This window comes from Urocitellus parryii, chromosome X, assembly GCF_045843805.1.
Source record: "Urocitellus parryii isolate mUroPar1 chromosome X, mUroPar1.hap1, whole genome shotgun sequence".
NCBI classification, from domain to species: domain Eukaryota; kingdom Metazoa; phylum Chordata; class Mammalia; order Rodentia; family Sciuridae; genus Urocitellus; species Urocitellus parryii.
Genome location: NC_135547.1, coordinates 19,754,987 through 19,773,713, shown reverse-complemented (window position 1 = coordinate 19,773,713; position 18,727 = coordinate 19,754,987). Strand labels below are relative to the sequence as shown.

Genomic DNA, 18,727 nt, shown 5'->3' with positions numbered 1-18,727 from the left:
GACCATGTAATCAAAAGTTAAAATAAGTCAGTTCTGGAGCAGAACAACTACTATAAACATATCTTCTCTTAGCTGTGTCAGTCAGTTTTGTGTTGCTATGACCAAAGACCTGAGATAAACAATGTATAAAGAGGAAAGATTTATTTTGGCTCATGGTTTCAGAGGTTTCAGTCCATAGTTACTTGGCCCAACTGCTTTGGGGCTTGCAGAAAAGAAGAACATCACAGCAAAGGGCATCATGGCAGAGCAAAGCTGCTCACCTCTTGCTGGCCAGGAAGCAGAGAGAGTGATAGAGGGAGAGGGTATGTGGCCAGGGTCCCAATATCCCCTTCAAAGGCATGTACCTAGTGAACTACTTTCTCCAACTAGACCCCATCCTGCCATCCTGAAATTTCCACTACCTCCCAATAGGGCCATCAGTTGGGAACTAAGCCTTTAACATATGAAATTTTGGGGTACATTTGAGATCAAACCACATGGGGGGAAAAGAAAACAATTTATAATAAAAAGATACCCCTACAATAGCTCATTAGTAAGTGTCTGCAGAACAGAATTTTACCAGTTAGTTTGGGAGAAACAGTGTCAAATTATGAGAAATTGTGTCATGAGAGCTTAAGGAAAACTGCCATGACCTGACAAAAGGAAGAGTCCAGCAACATCCTTTGGAGATTGAGAACCCACTGGAGAAAGAAGTGGGGTTTGAAAGAGTTGGTCTGTGCACTTTGTGATCATTACTAAGAACCTCTTCAAAACACACTAGCGCCTTTCAGAAACAGGTTTACTCAGACCACAATTGTTTGAGTACTGTAGGCTTAACACTATCACAAAGTGGACAATGCCTCCAAATAATGACAATGATCAACCTTGTCACCAAAAGTACAAAGTGTCCTGAAGCATTTCATTCCTCTAAGAACACAGGCAAATAAGAACTCACATAGAGTACACTGTCCACCTCACAAAAGATTGCCCTACCCCCTGTCACTTTCAGTGGGGATCTGATTTAAATGGCCATAAAGTAGAAATACTTTGAGAGAGTATAAAGTGGAGGTGATGATCTGTGGGCCTGGGAACTAGGGTTTGATTTCTTCAGTGCTTCAAATGTAGCTGATGAGCAAGAGTTACATTTATTTGTTTTCTTTTGTATATTGTCAATTTCTTTCCATTCCCATTTTCTTTTTTCCTTTTTTTTTTTAGTATTGAACCCAGGGATGTTTTTGCCACTGAGCTACATTCCCAGCCCACTTCTTCCTTTTCTTCTTTCCTTTTTAAATTTTGAGACAAAGTCTCACGAAGTTGCTGAAGCTGGCCTTGAACTTGTGATCTTCCTGCCTCAGCCTCCTGAGTGGCTGGGATTATAAGCATGCATCACTGAGCTCAGCTATATTGTTGCCAATTTCATGTTGGTTAAGTAAACATTAGTCACAAAACTGATGGTTTTCAACTACAAATGAATATGTGGCTACATCATGTAAATATGTCAATAATATAAACATATAAATTATATTCTCGAATTTATCAATTAGGTTTTTCCACTGCTTTTAAAACACAAAGTGTTATAATCATTTGCTGATGACATTAGGGAACCTACCTCTTAACATAAATGATTAAACAACAGAGAGTGCAGAATGCAAAATTGTACTTATAATTTTAAGATAATATGATAGGGAAACTACAAAAATAAACCCATTCTTATATGAATCTTTGTAACCAGGCCCCAGACTCTTCATACTCTGACTTCTAGAATATTTATTCCTAGGACAAAGAAGGAATAAACATTAAAATGAATGCACTATTTTATTGGAAAGAATTCTTAACCTGGATTCAAGAACTCTGGATTCTAATTACTTTTAGATCATGGGTAAATTATTTTCCAATTCTGTTAATTAACTTCTCTAAGAATAATTCCTGCCTCTACATATTTTATAGGTAGTTTGAAAGAATACAGGAGCAGAGTAAAATTTAGTGTGCTTTGGAAATAAAATAGTACCAGATGTAAAAAATATATGTATTTTTCTTCATTACTTCTTTACCTTAAAACTAAAATACTGAGAATTAACTATAAACAGTCTGACAAATTATAGGTATTTGTATCATTTTTCTCTCCTACAGATGGTAATATTACATGCATAGTTACTGATTAGATGAATAATATAGGTTATCACATGCCCAGGGAGGAAATTTATATATATATAGTGTTAAAAAACAAGGACATATCTCTTATTATTAGAACTGGATATTACTGTTAAGCACTTTCTGCCCCCACAGCTTAGTGGTATTGTAGGTGAAAGGGCAGAGGTTAAAAAAGCAGATCCAGATTTTAATCTCATTCTTGCAAGTAAACTAAGAGAAAAGAATTATTATTCCTTTTTCTTTTCAACTGGTAATAAACCAGTACCAACTTAGGAGACTAGTTTATCTAATCAAGAGACATTTTTTTTTAACCATTGTAAGCTTCTTACTTTAAGATTTAGCATAACTAGGGCTAGGGATGTAGCTCAGTGATAGAGCACTTGCCTCATATGCTGGAAGTTCTGGGTTCTATCTCTAGTGCATGTGTGTGAGTACACACACACACACACAGACACACACATCACTTACACACACACACACACAAAGATCCACCATAACAAAAATTCACTTTAGCATCACAATGAGTGAAATGTTCAGTATCATTTCTTTTATATGAAAAGCATAGAATATATCACCGTCTTTGGTTGACTCTGTTTTTAATCCTAACTTTGCCATGATTACTGCTATATTTTATTTATGACATATATTAAAATGATTAAAAATCAGGCAAGTCAGTTTTTCCTGTGAGGATAAAACAAACAATAGACTGTAAGAGAAAATGCTAATGGTGCTTGAAATACTATTGATTAATTGTAGCAAAGGTATTTAAAATATTACTTATATAAATTGGTGAAATAATACAATTAAATTTCATTATAAAACTTTTAATTCATTTTTTTATTTTTTTCTATTTTGCATCTTGATAGGCCAATGTCTTAGATGCCGACATTGAGCTATGTAAATGTGAAACATGTTTAATATTATATGTATATGTATGTATACATAATATGCACAATCTTTTTATCTTCATGTTTGCTGCATATAGAATTTTGTAGGGCTACTTGTAGCAGCTGACAATACTTTCAATAGAGCTTTTGTGGCACAAAAAAGTCATTAATCTTTTCAAATAATAACTAAAAATTTTACTTTTGGGTTTCACATATTTGGACACCAACACAATTCTTATCCAATCAGTCATCTGTCATGTAATATTGCATGTAATGGCCAGGTGATGGCACCTGCCTGTAATCCCAGCAGCTTAGGAGTCTAAGTCAAGAGGATCGCAAGTTTGAGACCAGCCTCAGCAACTTAGCGAGGCCCTAAGCAACTTAGTGAGAACCTGTCTCAGAATAAAAAACAGAAATAAATAGAAAATACTTTGGTGTGGTTTAGAGATTAAGCACCCCTGGGTTCAATTCCCAGTACTAAAAAACAAACAAATAAAAACACCCTCTAAGAGACATTTCTATATGATCCACAAAAATAAGGTTCTGTGGCCAAAGAATTTTGAGAAATGTACATCTGAGAGCCTCCTCTAAGCTAATAAGCATTAGGATACTCATGTAGGGAGAAATATATAGGCTTCCCAAAGATACCCAAGTCCTCCAGAACAGATACAAGTTTTCTTCCACCAGATCTGTGTATAAACATACAACCCAAGAAAAAAAGCCATTTTGAACAAGCAGCAAGAAAGGAAAAAGCATTCAGGAAACAACACAAAGTACTAAACTTCTGAAACTTTGAAAGATCATCTTTAATTGACATTCTTCTAAATTGTTATAGTTTTCTCTAAGCCCGTGGTTCTCAAATGTTAATGTTCATCAAAATCACTAGGAGGTTTTCTTGAAACACGGATGCCCAGGGCTACTCCCAGAATGTCCGATTCAGTAGTTATAGGGTAGGGCCTGAGAATCTGCATTTCTAGCAAGTCCCCAGGTAAAGCAAGTCTGCCATCACACTTTTGAGAAACTCTGTCCTATCTGACAATGGATTTAGCCATTTATTGAGCATTTTGTTATATTACTTATAATTCAGTTTCTAAAAGGTCATAGTGAAAGGATTTGGACATCTTAATTCTATGTCTCTGACATCAGTAATGATGTTAGCACTCATGTAAAAGGAGGCCAGCCCAGGTCACTAAAAAGAAAGACTGGGCTTTTCATAACCTATTCTACTAATCCTCCAAAATGCATTCATTTTCTGTTTGCAAAAGTAGGGCTATTAGTTATAATGATAAGTAAGTATATGAGAACTCTGTTTACATGTTGCTTACATTTGCTCTATAAGCTTCTTTGAGAGTGTTTTTCTAAATGTATGCTATGTATGCAAATTTAAGGGAACAAAGGGTTTTCTAATAACCTCTCCTCAGCTCTCCTGTCAATTTATCCCTTTACTCACTGCAGGACCCCTCATCATCTGAAAGCATTACCACTTCCAATGCCCCAGAATTACATCTTGAAAAATACAAGCTAAAAGGAAGAAAATACATTTTGCATCAGATGAACAAACAAGCCAATGCTGACCACAGCATTTCAACGTGGATAATCAAAAGCTGAAGTATCAATAGATCCCTAACCCTCAAAGCAAGCACTGAATACAAAGTTCACCAATTGCACCTTGCAGTAAGGCCATAAGAAAACAATACAATGCATACAGCAGTTTCTCCTCCTTCCCTATCCCCCACAGTGTTGGGGATCAAACCCAGGCCATGCACATGCTACTGCTGAGCTACATCCTCAGTCCTCACTGAAGCAAATAAACACTTGTTTAAGGAGTTCTAAGTATTTTTTACTCTTTCCTTACTGTATTAAGAATAATCTCAGCTGCTCTTGTTTCTTCCTTCCTTACTTTTTTGTTTCATTTTTATGATAGATGGATACATAATAATTGTACATATTTATGGTGTCCATTGTGATGTTACAATTCATGTATTTACTATGTAATGATTAAATCTGTGTCACTGGAAGCCTATTTTAAACTGAGTTCCCCAGTTTGCAATATTGGAATGCCTGGAATACATTAACATCTCTAAATGAAAACCATTCAGATAGCTTAATAAGCTGCACAAAAGAAATTCAGAGACGGAATTATCCCCTTCCCTTGCCGATTTGCTCTTAATAGTAAAACAGCTACATTCTTCCAAAAGGCTTGGAAATGACTTACAAGAAAGATACCTTTCTAATAAGATCATTACAAAAAGACTTTGTCTATTACCCCCCTTTAATTACTATGTGATTTTATTCATTACATTTTCATTCTGGTTTTGTTTCAAATGCATTACTACTGGAGCTAAAGTATGTCAGGATGAAAACCCTTTCTCAATTGGCATCTCCTGATTTTCTTGTTTCCTTCCTTCCTTTCTTTTCTCTCATCCTCCTCCATTTCTTCCTCCCCCCACCCCCACAATCTCTGGCTTGAAAATAACATGATTTTTCCCTATGTGTTTCTCTCGTGGAAGAATAGGAAAATTTGGGGAAGAAATAAACAAAATATGATATAAATATATTTTATCATTTCAAAGATGAAGTAAATGTCACGTGCTACCAAAGTGAGACACATTTCCAGTGGTGTAAAAAAAATTGAGATTCAAAAGAAAAAAATGGCCATTTATGATAGAAAACATCCAACTTAAGGCACACATTTAAATGTCTTTGACCAAGTTATAGCTACAAAACTGATTTTGACAGAGGGACCCTATAACCATACTACTTAACTAGGTAACAGATTAGACATGATGTTAAGCAATATTAACATCACAAACCAGGTACTGAAAAATGGTTTACTCTCCCTCCAGAGACAAAATGGTCAAGTTCAAATAGGGAAGATCATTTAGAAAATAAAAGTTTTGACAAACACATGGAATCATTTAATGACTTTTAAAAAAGCAACATCAAGAAAGATGATAGAAAGTATGAGTTAAACTTCTAATTACATCCAGCAGTAAAACTTAATTCTTGATGACAATTGAAAGCATAGAAATGAAAGAAATTGAAGAGCTTAGAGAAAGTGGAAGATAGTCTTTTTTTTTTTTTTCTAGTTTGCTTGGACCAAAGTATAGTTACTCACTTTTTTTAAAGTGTCAATGCATGGATTCTATTAGAATTCTTTGCCTTTCTATGGTCAAATTCTTTGGGACTTCAAAATATCGCTGTATATTTACAGCAAGAACTATTCATGGAACATTTGTTTTAATGGTGCTGGGGATGGAACCCAGGGGCTTGCACGTGCTAGGCAAGTGCTCTAAAACTGAGCCACACCCCCAGTCCTTATTGATTGAACTTTAAATATATATTTTTATTGTATTAGGCAGCCCTCTTCTCAACAAAACTCTTTTCTGTAGAATATGACCTTGTACTTGGGTCAGAATGACCTTATTAGCACTAATCATACCTTGATTTGTAAGCCACCCATCTACTCTAAAATTCAATTTCAAACATTTTAGAACAAAAATAATATTTAGGTATAACTAGCTTATCATAGTAATTATTTTAAAGCAATATTCAACAGTAGTCACTTAGCAAAAAAAGTTTAAATCCCTACAGAAGGTAAAAGCACTCAAAATGCAACATTTGGCGAGTATCCAACAGCATTTGGACAAAGAACATTGCTATGATTCTGATGGACAGAATTACATTTGCAAAAACTAGTAATGTGTAGGCCATCAAATGTAAATTACAACATGGTTGAGTGTGGAAAGTTGTTACATGGGGGTATAAAATTTTCATCCATATTTCAATAAAAATTAAACCAGGGTAGAAGTACAGGCACCAATGGAGAGTTCACTTGGAGCCTCTCATTTGGCCTTATTTTTATTTTTCCTCCATGTGATTCAATGAACTCATGTCTCATTCAACAAATACCTTTAAAGGTCCTACTATGTTCTAAGCACAAAAGGTATGGCAGTGCCCATATTAATGCAAAACAAAACCCCCCAAAATATGGCACCCTTCACTAAAACTTCACTTAAACATTTAAAACCTAAACATTTAATCGACTGGCTCCCACTGAATCTTTTTTTTGGGGGGGGGGCATTAGGGATTGAACCCAGACTTGTTTTACCCCTGAGTTATACCCCCATCCCTTTTTAAAAGTTTTTATTTTGACACAGGGTCTAATGAAGTTACTTAGAGCCTCACTAAATTGCTCATTGAATTGTTTAAGGTCAATATATATATTTTTAAATTTTTAATTGTTATTTTCAGTTATATATGACAGTAGAATGTATTTTGGCAAATCATACATACACAGAGTATAACTTATTCTATTTAGGATCCCACTCCTGTGGTTGTACACAATGTGTGCTAGGAAAGTTAGGTCTGATTAAGCTTATTGAATTTTACTCTTCTAATTACTGTGAGAATCTAGTAATATTCAAGCATTATTTTTGTCTTAAAATGCTTGAAACTGAAGCTTCACTTAAAAAAAACTCAATAGCTACAATTTAGTACAAGCAATCTGATGTCAGGTTGGGCACAAGAGCTATAGGCTGGGTAGAATGTTAACTACCTCTTTTTTTGGGGGGTGGGGCACCAGAGATTGAACTCAGGGGCATTCAGCCACTGAGCCGCATGCCCAGCCATATTTTTTATTATATTTAGAGAAAGGGTCTCACTGCGTTGCTTGAGGCCTCACTTTTCCTGAGACTGGCTTTGAATTCATGATTCTCCTGCCTCAGCCTCCCAAGCCACTGGGATTATAGGCATGTGCCACCATGCCTGGCAACTACCTCTTAACCACATTGTGTTCATCTACTTCTCAACTCTATCACCAGCTTTCTCTTCCCACTGCCACCACTTAATTTAAATACAATTTCATACCTTCAATATTTCAATAGCTTTCTAAAAGGCCCTTTCTCATTAGTTTCTTTTGCTCTACCAATTTTCTTGCATTGACAGATGTTATCATTTCTCTGCTTAAAAATGGCCAGATTTCTCAGATCTACAAAATCAAGTCCAAACTCCTCACTGACTTTGCAGCCTATACCTCTGAAGTGCATACTCTATGAAACTCTATGCTTTAGTTGGACTTAACACTTCACTACCCAAATACATAAGTTTTCCCTTTGTGCAGTCACCCTCTCTGTTTGCAAAATCTTCATATCCCTTTTCTCAGAATAGTTAAATCAGTACCTCTCCCATGATTGTATCTTTAACTATCACATTTGGATGGAATCCTAGTGCCTGCCCCTCCCCTTGGACTCTTAACTGTGAGCTTGTACCTTACTTATGGCACATAGTACAAGCAATTTCTCACTAAGAGGTTAGGCAGGAATCACATCTTCCATACTTTTGTATTTGGCACAATGCTGAGCTCAGTGCCTAACAAGTAATAGGTTTCACAAATGTTTGTTGAATGAATCATTTCTTTGGGGAATTGAATGTATACAGAACTCTTAGTGGATTTAACAGGACTTTCAGCATTAAATAATCCTGACATTTATAAAAATCCTTGTAGTAAACCACAACAAATAGTCATACAAATTGATGTTGCTGCTTGCTTTTGTATAAAGAGAAACAGAGGCAGTAGGATTCCCATGACCTGCTGAAGGCCACACAAGGAGCCCTTGTTACAGCTATTATTACAGGAAACATTTTCTATGTTTATGCCACTTGCTGATACTGTTTTTCATTCCTGATATTTCAAGGGTTTACATCTGTAACTCACCCAAGAAAGAGGGATTTATCAAGACTACTTTCTAGGCTTCTTTGAAAAATAAGACAATATTCCAAAATTAAGTCTTTCATCCAGTGGGGTACTGTGGAATGAAGACGGACACGGTTTCAAGACTTTTCAATTGCATTAATGTTAAGATTAAATTTGTTTTTACATGGAATGCTTTCTTGGCTAATAAAAAATAATCAGGAAATTATAGAAACTCTAGATATTATTTCACTATAAAAGCTAGAAAAAAGTTCACTTAAGTTAGAGGAGATATGAATAAAACTTAACAGAAAAACAACTTCTGGGGTAGGCATTTGTCAAAATTTTAAAACAAAAACACAGGGCTAAGGGAGGTGTAAAAAATTCTCAAATTGTTACATCAGTGTTAAATATCTTTCACAAATGGGATGAAGAACAGAGGTTTTAAGATAACATGACAATGAGATCTTAAAACAATGTGATCTTGGAGTAAGAGATATTGATAGCACAATGCTGTCTATTCACTGTATTTAGAAGCATATAAAAGATGGGTAAAAGTTTAAAGTCACAGAGCAAAAAGGTTTTCTGTTTGCATTTTTGCATGCTAAAGAGAGAAATTAGAATAGTACTAGCTAGTTAGCTGGCAAATCATGGCTGACACAGGATTTATCTTATTTAATAATGCACTTACAAGTATTGTGGACTCTACATTTTAAAATTTATGCATAGTTTTCACAGTCTGGAAACTTACCAATTTCCAATTTCAAGTGGATAAAAAAGTTGAGATTGCAAAGAAAAAATGGCCATTGTTTTACAGAAAAAAAATCCAATTTAAGGCATACATTTAAATATCTTTGATCAAGTTGTAGCTACAAAACTGGTTTCAACAGAGGGATCCTATAGCTATACTACTTAACTAAATAACAGATTAGACATGGTGTTGAGCAATATTACACAAACTCATCACAAATAAGGTACTGAAACAATGGTTTACTTTCCCTCCAGACAACATGGTCAAGTTCAAATAAGTAAGATCATTTAGATCTTGACAAATATGTTTGCCAATGGCTTTTAAGAAAACAACATCAAGAAAGATGACAGAGGGATGGGGATATAGCTCAGCTGGTATAGTGCTTGCCTCACATGCACAAGGCCCTGGGTTCAATCCCCAGCACCGAAAGAAAGAAAGAAAGAAAGAAAGAAAGAAAGAAAGAAAGAAAGAAAGAAAGAAAGAAAAGACAGAAATCACAAGTTAAACTTCTAATTGCATCTAACAGTAAAACTTAACTCTGGGTGAGAATTGAAGGCATAGAAATAAAAACATTGAAAACTCAAGCAGGATTGAAAATCTGGATTACACAGCAACAACAATCAAAACACAAATTTAAGAAGCTGAACTGGTTACATGGTGTAAAAAATAGAAGAAAATTAAAAGATTATTTAGATATAATGAGAAAAGAGCAGATAGCCAAGATTCCTCTGGAATGCATAACCCTACAAATCAAGGATCCAATGACACGTGGCGAGAAAGGAAAACAGGGTCATTCTCAAGAATGGTACAAGCAGAAACCTCATCTCTTAGGACAAAAAGAGCAGTAAGTAAATGATGTTCTAGGAACAAAGTCATGTTCCTAGAAAAACTATTTATTATTTCCAGATGCACAGAAGTAGCTATTTATCCACATTTCACAAAAATCTGGCGTTGAGAAAGACAATATTTGCAATGATTTCATACAGTTATGCTAACAGGAAGAGAATTATTTATATATTTATATATTTCCCTGACATGAAGAGTTCTTCCAAACAAAATAGTTGACATATAATATACAGTTTTTCAAATTTCAGACTTTCAAAATCTCTCCTGCTTTATGGGGATGGTATAATCAAACTATGGTTGCAAAGCACATATCTAGCCCTATCCTGAGACTTTTCTCTCTAGATGCCCAATTGCAACTTGGCTGCAAGATGAAGAGAGAAACTGATCTTGAACTATAATTCCATAAGACACCATTTTAAAATAAATTGTGTTAGTTACAAATTGCTCCTGCAGTGTTTTCAGCTGATCTATGACAATTACCTCCCAGTTAGCCAGGTCATTATACTAATGAGTGCCTAGCAGAATTAGACATCAGAGAATATTATACAATAATAACCCCCTAATCCTGGCCAGCTAACCCAGCATTGCAGTGTTTGGGGAGGAGGGTGGACTATGGTATAGAGCAGAGATAACTCAGTGTTCAGACACTCAACAATTAATCAAACCTTAATACACAAAATTAAATAATTTTGTCTAAATATTTAAAAAAACACTGCTTCTTTTATTCCTCTTTTTCAAAATAAAATTTCCAAATGATTATCTATGAAGGAAATATGAGCCTCAATTTAAAATCTTAACCAAAATAAGTTATCATGAAACAATAAAAAATGGGAGGGATTAGGAAAGGGAAAGTTGGGTTCTTCTCTCAACTTTCCCGTCTTCAGTTACAAAAACTGAAGAAGAACAACAAAACTTCACAAGTTATTGTGAATTGTGCTGTTAAATCGAACCTAGATGTCCATCAGTGAATGACTGGATAAAGAAATGTTGTTTATACAGACAATGGAATTTTACTCAGTCATAAAGAAGAATGAAACATGAAGGTCAATTTACAAGTAAAAATAAATTTGGAGAATGAGGAAAAAATAACTTATCTAATCTACTGCACGTCTATTCTTCCCCTTACCCAGAGGCAAAAGACAGTGGAATGAATCTGACATAGTTTTCCCACATACATAGATGAAAACAACACACTGAATTCCCCCCACCATGTACATCCATAAGAATGGGGTCCTAACTAGAATAAGATACATTCCATGCTTGTATAATTATATCAAAATGGATTGTGCTCTCATGTTTAACTAAAAAGGACCAATAAAAACGAATGAAATTATGCCATTTGCAGGAAAATAGGATGAACTTGAGATATTATGTTAAGCCAAATAAGTCAAACTCAGAAAGTCAAGGGTTTCTATGTTTTGGTCGCGAAAGTGGAAGCTAGAGAGAAAAAGTGCTGGGGGAGATGTTATGAAAATTGAAGGGAGATCAGTACAGGATAGCAAAGGGACCAGGGGCAGGGAGGAGGGAGATAAATTTGAACCATCAGGGAATTATATTGGCCAAATTATATTGTCATATTGTGTGTGTATGAATATGCAACAATATATACCAATACACATAACTGTAGGATTCATTGTTACATATGTGTCATATTGTGTACATGTATGAATATATAACAATAAATCCTACAATTATGTATAACTATAATGCACCAATAAAAATATGGAAAATAAAACTCCACAAAAGTATATATCAGTGTCATGTAGAACATCATGAACCTGATAAGAACCAGATGCTCTTGGTTTAGTAAAACAATAGCCCTTTTGATGTTTCCTCCATTTCCTTCTTCTCCATGGGGAAAAATAATTGGAAGGACATTGGAGTCATCAGGCTCTTTTGATAACTGCATAGGTCATTTTGGGTAAATGACTTTCCCTCACTGGTTCTGGAGTTTCCTCATCTGTAAATGGTAAAAATTTTGGACTGAATGATTTTCTTTCTACAGCCAACATTCTTGTTTTCAAGGTCTGTGAATTATTGTTAGGAGTATGAATACTTTTTAAACTAATTATCAGACTCACTGAACTTTTGTGCAGGCAATTCTGGAATCAGTCATTGAATGGATTTCAGAATTTTATTACCATACCCTAAATTTTTTTTAAGAAGAAAGAAAATGGAAAAAATTATTCCATATATTTGTGAGCCTCAAAGGGCAGGAAATACATGCATAATATTTATAAAGCTAACTTTAATTTTTTTTTATTTTGAGGCATTAGTGGTATAATTTAGTGGTAGTGTATGCTTAAGCATGCACATGGCCCTGGGTTCAATCCCCAGCACCCCACTGAAAAAAAAAATTGTAGTATGAAATAATTTTAGACTTAAGAAAAAATGCAAAAATAATATCTTGAATCCCAGTATAACCTTCACCTAGTTCGCCCAGAAAACCTATAACATAATTACCCAAACCAGGAAATTAATACTAACACGAGACTTTTAACTAAACTGGAGACCTTATTTGAATTTCATCAATCTTCTCCCTAATATCTGTGACCATGACACATTGGATGAGAACTGGTCAATTATTCTATGGAATGCCTCTCGCTTTGTGTCACAGCAATGAAAGACAAGGAAAGACTAAGGAACTGTCATAGATTGGAGGGGACTAAGGGGACAGGACAAGTAAACACAAAGTGGGATTCTGAATTGGATCCTGGAAGAGAAAAATGACATTATGGAGAAAGCTGGAGAAATTCAAATAAGGTCCTGAGTTAAGAGTCCTAACACACTGTTAATTTCCTGGTTCTGATAACTGTGCTATGTATGGTATGTAAGTTGTTGACATTAGGGGAATCTGGGTGAAAAGTATACAGGAACTGCCTGCATTATTTTTGTAAATTTTCCTTAAGCCTAAAATTATTTCAAAATAAAAAGTTAAAAAAGAAGGCTGAACTATCAATATATACTTAACTGAGTACAAATAATAATTCCATTTTTCTTTCAGAAGAGGTTTTTGAAAATCAATAAATATCACTGATTTCTACCAGTGAAGGATACTTCCTTTTTAATGTCAGTCTCATAGAAGATAGAGTTCCTTAAGTAAAATTTTATTTTCCTTGACTCTTAGACACAAGCATTACTCCTGTGTCTTTGTAGTGCCTCTCTGATGGAGCTTAAAATGGTGCTAAATCTTGTGTAATCTGACGACCCTTGGGATTATGTTGCTAGGAGTCTAGTTTCTGGTAAACTCTCCCTTAGCAAACAGGGATGAGTAAATATTCAGTTAAAAATGGTCAAATTTTAGCCAGATGTGGTGACACATGGGTCTCTTATCATAGGGCTTGGGAGGCAGTAGTATCCTAAGATCAAGGCCAGCCTCAGCAACTTAGGGAGACCCTGTATCAAAAATAAGAAGCAAATTTGGATTGTGCAGAGGAGAGGGGAGAGGGTGTGGGGATGAGAAGGATGGTAGAATGAGAGAAACATTATTACCCTATATATGTGTGTGTAATTATACTATTGGTGTGACTCTGCACTATGTGTGCCAGAGGAATTAAAAGTTGTGCTCCATTTGTGTGAAATATGTCAAAATGCACTCTACTCTCATGTGTAACTAATTAAAACAAGTTATAAAAACTTTTAAAAAATAAGAAGCAAAACAGGCTAGGGATAATGAGCTGGGAATGTAGGTTAGTGGTAGAATGCCACCTAGGTTCAATGCTCAGTACCAAAAAAATAAATATAAATAGTCATTTAAAAAAAAAAACTAGTGAAAACTGCTGTGACTAGAGAGTATACTGGTGTCTTGATCAATTTTATGTACAAGGATACATTCCCATCCTTATGCCTCTATTACAGGTTCTACTTGTCAAATGTTATGCTTGTGATCATTTGTGATATTTGAAGGCAATGTAGGGTTGAATCATTTGCACTATTTTATCAGTTTGCTTCATATAGAAAAGTATATGGGTTGACATGAATATCCCCTGACTATGCCTGATGCTATGACCTTAACAGGGAAATAACTGTGACAAAACTACCTCAAGTGTGGTGGGCAAATGCAAAGGGTGTTGAATTGTCATAATGAAATAATGACAACTTACTTCCTTTCTAGATAACAGGTGGCTGATACCACATATTGCTTCAAGTATGGAGTTGAAAATTCAAAACACCAGATACCAAAATATTGTTGAAGCAGAATAACTTGGCCATGAAAATAATTGCAAGCATTGATTTAATTTTTATACTGATGAACCTTTGTGAAATCCAAGGGAAAAAAATACCAACTCAGATCAACTGCAAACCAGAGTATCAAAAAGTTGGCATAGGGCTGGGGCTGTATCTCAGTGGTAGAGTGCTTGCCCGGCACATGTGAGGCAGTGGATTCGATCCTCAGCACCACATAAAAATAAAATAAAGATATATGTCCATCTAAATACTAAAAAATATTTTTTAAAATGTTGGCATAGAATGGATTAAGTGATACTTTGAAAGAAACTTTTGAAATAAATTGTGCCAAGCAGACCAAGCAACTGCATCAAAAACAGCTGCATACCAACATGACATGAGACTCTTCTGTCTCTGGAAATTAATCTGCAGGCTGCACCATCTAGATTTCTATCTGAAGATGAGACAACTTTCATCACTAAACACTCAACATTCACGGAGTGATGGGCATAGCACTTCAGCACAATTCATAATTAACCATCCAACTCACCCTTATCATTTTTGTAACATTCCCTCGTTTTATGAGGTGAGTTAAAGACATTGTTATCTATTGGACCTATTATGAAGGCAAAGGACCATCATCTGATACAATAGTGAGTGCTAAAGAAATTCGTATAAAAACAAAAGCTGCAGCCCCAAACTCAACAAATGATTGCTTCAGTTATTTAACCACTCATGGAAGAAGAAATAGTACACAGATGAATTTCATGGTGTTTAAATTATACAAACTCAAGAGGGGTAGTAAATGGTGTGATAACTATTGAGGTATGTTTTTTTGTGTATTGTAGCTATGACAGTGGCACTACCCTCATAGGTCAATTACCCTCAACTTGCCATAGCTTTCATGCATATTGTGGAGAAGAAATAATAGAAAAGGGAACTACAAAGCTTTTGTGTAGACATGGAACTCTGATGAATGTGCTATCTAAGTGGCAAATGAAATAACTGTTTCAAAGACTCTGTATATTTGAATAATTAAGTTTTTCATTAAAATTTGAGGATGTAAGGATTATGCAAATTATCTTTACCCATGTGACTGGCCATCAGAATATTAACACAATGCACAAATTATTTTTAAAAAACCAGATACTGTGAGTAGACAGCTTATTTAAATAATAAAGTGGTTATTTTTATCCATTAGCTGTTACCTAGTCTCTGAATTAAACATTTTCTAAGCTTTAAAGTGCACTATGCATTTTGATAACAAATGCCTTCCATAATATTTTCTTTAAAATATTTAGTTTATAGAACTCTTTTGTCTTTAAATGGGAACCATGACCTAAAGTATATCAATGCTTAGGAGGGTCACATATCTCCTGCCACATTCTGGGATGCCTACAAATACAGAATCTACGAAGAACTCTATACCAAAGAGAAAACTACAGAAACAATGATACTTAGTGAGAAGAACTGTTATCATATTCATAGCAACTGAATTTTGGCATGGAAGATGAATTTGTAGTTTCCTATAATAAATTCTAATTAAATAAATTTTTAATATCTTTATTTTTTTAAATTTATTTTTATGTGGTGCTGAGGATCGAACCCAGTGCCTCACATGTGCAAGGCAAGCAAGCGCTCTACTGCTGAGCCACAACCTCAGTCCCACTAAATAAAATTTTTTGATGCACTCCTTAAAAAACATTTAGTTGAGGGGCTGGGGTTATGGCTCAGCGGTATAATGCTTATCTCACACATGCAAGGCCCTGGGTTTGATCCTCAGCACCATATAAAAATAAATAAATAAATAAATTTTTAAAAAACCATTTAGTTGATAGAACACGACGTTTCGTTTAATTCACTTTTGTAGTGATGCATGGTTTTTCATTTGTGTTATGTTTTTGGCATTCTCACAATTGATCATGAAAATAAGGTGGAAAAGTTGTTAGGTAGAGTGAGATGAAGTCACTCAAGGTTCATAAGATTCAGGAGCCCAAGGTCAAGTACAGTTGTGGGGTTAGGAGTATACTCCAGATCTTCAGAAACCACATACATAAAGTGCCTATTGCCATGGATCAATCTGAGTATGAACGGGATGAAAAAGTTGCCTTTCCCCAACCCTGACTAGTGCACTCTTGCACGTGGAGGCACTGCCTAGTCCTACAGTAGTAGATTGAAGTAATATACAAACAACTGTAAATGAAACATGAATGACCCCAAAATAAAGAAAGCAAAATAAGTCCTTTAGTCATAATGTATTTTGCAAATAAAAGGAATTCTGAGATTTTCAACAGTAGGAATTACCTTTACCATAACAAGTTTCCATTCTTGAACTAGAATGATCTTCAATAAAAACTAAGAACTTGAAATAAGTTAAGAGTAACTACTGAAGTGCACGTTGAATATCCCTAATCTGAAAATCCAAAGTGCTCCCAAATCCAAAACTTTTTGACACCAACAAGATGTCAAACATGGAAAACTCTACAACTGACCTCATGTGACAGGTTGTAGTCAAAATGCTGTTGCACTAAAAATACTATATAATTTCATGCTTAGACTTGGATTTCTCAAGATATCTCATTACATACATGTGAATTTTCTAAAGTCTGAAAAACTCAGAAATCTGAAACACTCCTGATCCCAAGCATTTCAACTAAGGGATGCTCAAGCTGTCGTATATCATTGAAGAAAATGTTTTCTGAAGAAACTTTCACATCAAAGAATACATATCTATTAGCCAATGCCACCATAAATAAAATGTTAATGAGGTAAAACTGGTCATGATGAGGGTAAAACAATATCAAGAAATTGAAAAGTTTCTTGTTAAGCTTAATTCATTTTAACATATTTTGAAAAAACATCTTGAATGCATCATAGAAAATCTTATTAATTAAGCCAAGAATCCACTACTATTTTTGCTCCTATGCTTTGATTTTGTACATCTTTATCCTTAATTTAGGGATAACTATGAATAAAACATGAAAATCAATGCATCTTCTTGTTCCGCAATCATATATGTCCTATTCTACATAATACCTCATCTTCCTCATGTTTTGTTTATACTCCAGTATAACATTAATATTTGAAGACCTTGGTTGTAGAACTTTCCTTATAAAATGTAGTCACAAATCTGGATTTGGTCAATTAGGTATTCAAGAAGAAAATTAAATGAACCTAGTGAGTTTATTTTGTTTTGTTTTGCAGTGCTGGAGATGGAACTCAGGATCCTGTATATGCTTGGCAAGGGCACGACTGAGCTACATTGCCAGTCTGTGAGCCTAGTTTTATAGTTATGTCTTTATGTTAAAGGTTCAAAATATACTTTTAGTAAAAATCTTCTAAATGCCATAATTTTCTTCCTGAAAAGTAAGATTTTCACCTTATACTATTCCAGTCTGGCTTTGTCTATCCTCTAAAAACTGGTCTCTGCCACATGTATTTTTATAGTATGGATAATCAGCTACATTGTAATTTGGTAAAAGCTTCTCTAGGTTATATGAGGATTTCTATTACTGTGTTCAAAATCTAAATCCATTTTTTTAAAAAAGCTAACTATTAGCAAAACTATATCTCTCCTACAAAAATTCTTGTATCTATCTTTATAAGGGGTGAGTGAGCTTTAGACTGGCTTATTTCTATAAGCACAAAGTCTACATTCTGTTTTTAAAAGCAAAACTTACCAATTCCATGCTGTTATTAATTTTAAACATTTCACAGCACATCATATTTTGAAAAACATAGAAATCAACCAATTTAAATTACGTGCATTCAAATGGTGCTCACCTTTAGAGAATCAAAACAGGCTACCACACGACCATTTTCCACATGGCAAACTCTTGGTGGATGGGCAAACTTGCAATCTGCATCAGGTCGAGAGCAAGTTCCTCTCTGAAATTCTCTGCAGACTTCTAAAGTCAGCCACTTGGTATCACGAATCAGGGCAACATTGACAGCCGTCATATTGAAAGTGCACCCTCTTTAGGAGAATATCACTATGGATTGTTAAAGGACTAAAAATGAATTAGGGGTAAATGTGAAAGATACCAAGTTGCTTTGGCAGAATGTCCTATTTGTTAGCACTTAGGTTTCCATTTAAGTCAAATCTGATCTAGTCAAATAAAAAGTCACTCATAAAATCAAAGTTGTATCAGAATAACTAAAAATCAAATTAGAGACCAACTCCTAAGAAGGCAACTGTAAAGCTTATAGATATTGAATGGTTTATTTTGTTCCTTTGCTGAATTTGCCTCAAAA

At 34.8% G+C, this 18,727-nt stretch overlaps 1 protein-coding gene across 2 annotated transcripts in view; it reads right to left on the bottom strand.

Annotated features, from left to right (window-relative positions):
• Mbnl3 (muscleblind like splicing regulator 3) overlaps nucleotides 1-18,433 on the bottom strand; it is a 60,234-nt gene extending 41,801 nt beyond the window's left edge. For both annotated transcript variants that reach the window (XM_077793773.1, XM_026415166.2), the window contains exon 1: nucleotides 18,257-18,433. In XM_077793773.1, coding sequence (XP_077649899.1) covers nucleotides 18,257-18,433 — 177 coding nt within the window. The remainder of the gene's footprint in view (nucleotides 1-18,256) is intronic.
• Nucleotides 18,434-18,727: the final 294 nt, after the last annotated feature.